Below are 7,134 nucleotides of genomic sequence, written 5' to 3'. Positions count from 1 at the left end.
TGCTGCCTAATATATCCCACCCGCTGACAGGTTCCATGATAACCAGATAATCAGTGTTATTCACTTCACCTGTCAGTGCTCATAATGTTGTGGCTCATCTGTGTATCATGCAGTCTTTCATATTGTATGCAGCTCTAAATGGCAGAGAGTTGAGTCTGTTTTTATAATGAAGCTAAGTTAGATCCCCAGTTTCTTGTTGGCATGTTGTTTACTGCTACTGGCTCCACATGTGGTCATTTAATTGGCAGGCCGGTTTCAACATGAATGTTACAAAGACTGTGCCTTCTAATTGCTGTGATTTTAAATGTAGCAAATGTCATTTAGTCAAAATAAGCTTCAGTAAAACAATACAAAACAAAATACTTTAAACTTACATTTACTTTTTACAACAGCTACTAAATTACAGTTAAAATATATCATACACATTTATTAAGTACAACATCTCTTTGGAATGATAACAAATCCTTTCAGTTTTATTTCATTGTCTCAATTCCCTTTTGCTACCACAAACCAAAGAACAAGACATTCTTGTTTTAGATTGAATTTGGCCATGAGGTTGTTAAGAGTTATAAATTATGCTTTTCAAATGAAACTGCCCTAAAAGCTGTCAGACAAAAGGTCAAGGGTCATGTGTGAGAAGTAACAAACCAGGTTACAACAGGGTCAGAAGTTCAGTTCACAGGTGGGCAAATGGCTTTAGGTTGTTAATCTTGATAGAGCATGCAGGCGTTTGTGTGTATGCATGTCAAGATTCATGCCCCCTTTAGGAGATAAATGCTGCTCATAACTAGTAACATGATGATAGGAGGACAATAAAGTAGGGCACTAAAATGTTCTCTGCTCATAATTCCCTTTTAGGGTAAGTTTATCCAGACCATGCAGTACGGGGGTCACAGGTACGGTCTGACCAGAGACGCCATCGAGGAAGTAGCCAGAGAAGGACTAGCCTGCTGTGTGCATATGGAGCTAGAGGTGCGTATGGAAAATTCTGGCTAATACCATATGTGGTCATTAAAGCCAGTAGATTGATATACAGTAGAGATGGATAGGATATACTTATATATAGTACGTATAGAATATTATATGTGTATACTATATTATATGTTAGATACATTTTCTAAAGCACAGCACAGTGAAATACAGATGTGCAGTTATACAGTTGTTACATGTACAATAAATGTGAAAATATGTTTATCTTAAGTAGGATATAAACATTTAATAAATTATATACCACACTGTACAGTAAAGTAGTTTTAAGCAGGTCTAAGTGTTTATTAATGCATTTGTCAACAACTAAAACTTATGTGGGCAACCATCAGTGGATGCTGGTGTATAAACCAGTAGTAAAATAAAATATGTCTTCATAGGAGAATTTATAATTGTTGACAAAGTAAATATTGCCTATATCTGCATACAGCTACATTACAGTGTGTTATAAACAATGTTATATTCAATGTTTATATACTGCTTTTAAAGGGAAAGGGGGAGAAGATTTTTTGTCAAACCATATTGGTTGTCTTCTGTTAGAAGATAATGCAAAAAAATTTTACTTCCAAGGGCATCAGTGATGTTTTGTTTTAAAGCCACGGGGCAGAGAGTGAAGCTTCTTTCTGTGTATCAATAGTGTGCTTTATTGGAATGAAAGCTGATTGTGATATTTTCTGTGATTCAGGATAAGACCGTGTAAGTCGTACAAACACTGTATGAAACACTAAATTGCTTTTACCTGTCTGTGTGAGGAAGTGTGTTGCCAGTGGATTTGAGTTGTTAGACAGTCCGTTTTCATCTCCAAAATTGCTACAGCCCCGTGTGGATCAGTTCAAACTGTTCAAATAGAATTCAAAGTTGCAATAAACACAATATTAAACCCTTGTTGTAACAGAACTGCAAACTGTTTGTCTGTCCTTGCAGGGTGTGTTCAGTCTGAAGAACAGCTACTTTGAGCCTCGATACATCCTGCTTATCCCCACCCAGGTGGAGAAGTACATGGACCACCTGAAAAGCCGTGACCTCTACACCCAAGCGCAGATTGACACGGCGGTGTCACGTATAGTGTTTTACGCAAATACCAACAGGCGTCGGCCGGGATTCTTCGATAACATTATCCCCTGTGGTACGGGGATTCATCATCATTATGTCTTGCAATGTATTTATTTAAGTTGTTTGATGATGTTTCTGTTGATTTAAGTGTACATTACACAGTATAATAATGCTAATTTAATATCCTCTAGTGGCTTAACAGACCCATTTTGCAATTAGTTAATGAAAGTTTAATTGTAGTACAATGTGTAATTATAAATACTCACAATTAATTTTCAACAAAAATCTATTTTTTAAGAAAACATTTAATTGATTCCCAGAGAAGACATTTGCTTCTTTCTACTTATTCAACCTTTGGATATGTATGATGTTAGTAAGAGAGAAATTTGGAAGTCTCTTCTGTGAATGCTTTGTTCACAGGCAGTTTATCATTGTAATGCCTCACAGAGCGAAAAATACCTTGCCCTGCTCGGCACAAGTGTCATTGGTATAGCCTTAGATAAATTAACACACTTCACTAAAATCCATACGCTACACTTTCAATCCAATTACCACATGTATTAAGGGCACGTAGCCGCAGAATAGCTGTGTTTATCATTCCCTCATGAAAGCACTCAGACATGTTAGCTGTTTTCTTAATGAGATGAACATACAGGGAGTGGGGAACCTCATCACTTTTATGCACTGCTAGCTAGCACCTCATTACACTAAGGTCATCATCCCCATATCTTTGATTCATTGCTGTTTGATGGGAGATGCATTGGCTCTGTTCTCAACCAGATTGTTTTTGTGTGTGTGTGGTGCTCTGTGTGTATGTGCGCACTTGGATGTGTGAGTAGATGACTGGGAAGAGGCTTATCAGACACTGAGGCAGGTAGTGAAGGGGTACCTGTTGCTAGAGGAGCAGGAAGAAGGAGAAAAACAAAACAGAACATCCCCTGACAACACCTCCGCAGGTTTGTTTGTTTAGATCATCATTAGCAGACTCGCTCATTTTTTGAAGTCAGACAGGGTGCAAAGTGCAGTCAAGTGCGCCTTGCACAGTTTTCACTTTTTATTATTATTTATAAATCACATGAGTAATAGGATATCTTTGCTTAATGCTGCATCAATTTAGACCCTTCTTTCTAAATCTTTTCCTCAACTTTATGAAATTGCAATACTAAATCACTGGAGTGCCCCTTTAATGTGGCAATAAATTAGATTTGGTGTTGTCTAAATTAATAATAATAATAGTAATGTCTATGAATCTGATTTCATACAGACATGAAACAATATACAGTAATACACAGTATTGATATACTGTATCTGTCTCTTTCTCACTCAGGTCATGAGCCACAGGAGAAGCCACATTCACCCCCGTCAAGATCAGGATCAGGATCACACTCTGCCACAGCTCTTGACCCCTCAGATCCGTTGTACAGAAACTATTTTGCCAAGATCCAGGCAGAGCTCAGCCCTCAGAAGAGCCCCGCTGTGAGTTACAACATGTCTGATGAAAAATGTATTGGTAATGACGCCTGCAAGTGAATGTTAAATAGACATCTAGACTGTATAAAATGTATGCAAAAAGAATCCTCAATCTTCTAACAAGATGCTGGTTTTCTTTCCCATCCTCACTGCCATACATCATCCTTTTCCTCTCCCCTTTAATCACCCTCCACATCAACCTCACTCTCCCTTTTGTCTCCCCTTCCTCTCACCTCCCCACTTCTTCTAAACTCCTCCTCCTTCTCTCTCCTCTGCAGGAGCTAGCTTCCATCAGCAGGCGTGAGCAGCTGGTGAGAGAGGCTATAGTGGGGAAGAGTCCAGGGGTCTACAGCCAGCTCTTCAAAAGGTGCATTATAAGTAGCACACACTCCACTGCACTCCAATGCTTAATTTCAAGTGGGCACTCTCAGCTGGTAAATTAGTTTAATTGGTGCACTTGTCCTAACTGCATTTTGATGGTTTGTTGTGGGTTATTGTTTGACCTTGAGGGTGATGTGGCAGGTGCCCAAATTATTTGAATCTAACTGTTTGTTAATATGATGGGCTTGTCTAGTGGCACTCTCTTCTCAGTCGTCCTAAAAATATACCTGCCACTTGCCAAATCTGAATGTGAAATAGCTTTTCCATTGATTTATACTTTTCTGTACTATATATTCCTGTTTTTTGTACACCTTAGATCTGCTCAGACAGAACCATCATCACTGGATATTCACGATCCTGGTTCCCATTTTAGTGAGGACAGCAGGTGAGAATACACACACACGCTGTCAAAAGTCACAAGGCCAGATCCTGCTGTGTGACAATAACAGATTTATATACATACTTCAAAGTCGTATAAGATTTCACTCTGTATATGGTTTCTAAATTCATTATAATAGTTTTTGATTTAAGATGAGGTGAGAGAATCCAGAGGAAGCCTTGTGGTTTCATAAAAAAACAATCTGAGGCTGAAGATTTAGGAGCAGGACACAGCTTTTGTAGTAGTATTCCTTACTCCCCAGGCCTGTTTTTACAGCCTGCGTTCACTTTTATAGAGCTCATTCTACTGGTACAGTCCATGTGGGGACAAATCTGAGAACACATCCCACACACATGCGCACACACAAATGCACCCGCTCATAAATTCTGATTTTATAGCTTTGGACTCCCCTGTGTGTACACTTATTCTCAATAAACAGGCTTACTGCGCAAATATGGATTTAATCACTCAGACATTGACATAGTATGTGTGTGTGTGTGTGTGTGTGTGTGTGTGTGTGTGTTCTGCATGCAACACGACACACAGCTTTCTCTCACCTGCACAAATTAGCATTGAATTTATTTCGTTAGATCTCTCAGAAGAGGACATTTAAGATACATGCAGACATACAGTGCGTGTTCAGTCAAATCTAATTTGTTGCCTGTGGGTATTATACATATTCTCAGAAGGCAAGTTTCACCAAACTTGTTGAAAATCTGCAAGTTCTGTCAACGCGGTCGGAGCAATAAATGCCCCCAGTATGCACTGCTAGCATTACTCAGCCCTTCAGTATTTCTATAGTGGATTCCAGACATCTGTCTACACTGCTCTTAATAGGGATATGTCTTTACTTGTGTGTATCCATCTCACACACCGTAACAGAGGATCCTTTTGTATTCTTCTTCTTCCTGGCATAGTCTTGTGCGTGTGGGTTTTTTTATTTCTACTCATGTGAGTTTGTGTGCATGCATATGCTTCTTGCTTCATGGACTACAGTATATGAGTAAATTAAATGCCCAAAATATATACCTGTTTGTTTGTAGAGTACCAATAACAATAAATATCTCCAGCTCTGGAGTCCCTCTTGGTGTTCCCAGGACAATGGTGAAACTACCAACAGCACATTTTGCTATATTTTCTTTTTGCAGAAGCTATTCACTTTCTAACAACTTTTGTTTTGTTCCACTGCACACATTGCAGTACACCTCTCACTACCTGAACTTCCCCTTTCTCTCATTGTCTGTCTCTTTTTCCCTCACCCTCTGTGGTTTGTCTCTTCCTCCATCCCTTCTTTACCCCCTGAAGCTCAGATGAGTCTCGTGCTAGTTCAGCACTTTCTGTGCCCAGTTCGGCCGGTGCCTTGTCTGGCCTGGTGGAGCGGCTAGATATCTCTGCCCTGGGACACACTTTGGAAACACTTAAAGGTTATTATTATATTGTTTTTTTAAATAATTTGTTCTATGTTCTTATATATAGAAAGCAAAGAGAGGAGATATTTTTGGGCCACTAGAGGTCAGGGGACAGAGGACAGTTTAACAAGTAATTTGTTGTACACTTTTTATGCTAAAAGTTTTAACAATATTCCATGCAAACTATATTTTTCATGTGTACTTTAGTCATTTATTTTATAGTTTAAAACAATTATCCTTACTGTCTGTAAATCACCAAATCAGTACACATGATTATAAGATAATCTAGCTGTCTATATTAAGTTATTAAGATTTGTTATATGTGTTTGTATATCTGTAATTGAAAAATCAAGTAAAATATTCCCATTTCATACCCTTGGCATCAGACCAAACTCCTGAAGCCACCCGTCCAGACACAGATCAGCTAGCAGTGGCCACGTCTCCCTCCTCTGATAGACGTCCTGGATCCAACGTGAAGGTCATCCTGCCACCGATCCCCGCTGGGCGCAAGACCCCTGCAGCACCCAGCCCAGCTCCTTCACCCAGACCCAGCCCAAACCCAGCAGCTGGAGAAGGGTTGGATGCAGACAAGGAGAGATAGCTTTAAAGCTTTATAGGTGTCTGTCATTTAACAACTTTGTAAATATTCAAAGTAGCTGCTTTTTGAAGCCTGCAAACATCATAATAAAATAAGATGAAGTCAATCAAATGTTAACAGTCAACCACAAAACCACACGTTTGTTGCTATCTTACCACAAAATACACAGTATGTGATGTGAAACGCCCGAGCCAAACACTTGAGGTTAGATTACACTGTCAGCACTTGCCTTGCCCTGTCATCTGTTGCTCGTGCCTTAACACGTCTGGATCTTTGGCGCTTGCTATATACAGTACACATGACAAGTGATGGTGTTAATGACCATATATAAGGTGACTACAGTATAATTATAGGTAAAGTTGTTGCTTTTTTCCTCTTTGTAGAATAACCTGAAGACAATGTTGACACACATTATGATTCAGGCTCACACACAGATGCCTTTCAGCCATCAAAATGTGCATTGAAGCTCTTTTTGTGTTTTCATATTAATATGTTCAGATTCATGACTTAAGGGGGTATCCTCTTGGAAAAGTTCATGTCTACAAAGTATGTGGTACATGTCATGTTTTATGAATGTAGCATTAATTTTCGTGACAGTGAAGTGGCATTGTATTTCCTACTGTTCAGTAATCTCATCAAATAGGATTTGCCATTGACATCTAGATACTGATCTTTTATGTGCAGCGTGAAGCTCTTGTCATTGTATGATGAATACATCATTAATCTTTATCTCTTTTGATGGGATTATTTATTCAACTGGGAACACATTCATATGGAAGTTGTTGACAGGTATTAAACAGTGAGCCATCACAAACAAGTTACTGTGTTTTTGACAGTTTGAGTGTGTGTGTGTGTGT

At 39.0% G+C, this 7,134-nt stretch overlaps 1 protein-coding gene across 1 annotated transcript in view; it reads left to right on the top strand.

Moving 5' to 3' along the window:
* lrguk (leucine-rich repeats and guanylate kinase domain containing) overlaps positions 1-7,033 on the top strand; it is a 14,639-nt gene extending 7,606 nt beyond the window's left edge. Inside the window, exons 14-21 of the mRNA XM_035676991.1 lie at positions 859-972; positions 1,912-2,113; positions 2,880-2,996; positions 3,368-3,516; positions 3,789-3,877; positions 4,208-4,276; positions 5,576-5,694; positions 6,066-7,033. Coding sequence (XP_035532884.1) covers positions 859-972; positions 1,912-2,113; positions 2,880-2,996; positions 3,368-3,516; positions 3,789-3,877; positions 4,208-4,276; positions 5,576-5,694; positions 6,066-6,280 — 1,074 coding nt within the window. The 3' untranslated portion in view covers positions 6,281-7,033. The remainder of the gene's footprint in view (positions 1-858; positions 973-1,911; positions 2,114-2,879; positions 2,997-3,367; positions 3,517-3,788; positions 3,878-4,207; positions 4,277-5,575; positions 5,695-6,065) is intronic.
* Positions 7,034-7,134: the final 101 nt, after the last annotated feature.

This window comes from Morone saxatilis, unplaced genomic scaffold (genome assembly GCF_004916995.1).
Source record: "Morone saxatilis isolate NCDOM2014 unplaced genomic scaffold, NCSU_SB_2.0 Contig10, whole genome shotgun sequence".
NCBI lineage: Eukaryota > Metazoa > Chordata > Actinopteri > Moronidae > Morone > Morone saxatilis.
This window is presented reverse-complemented; position numbering and strand designations above follow the sequence as displayed.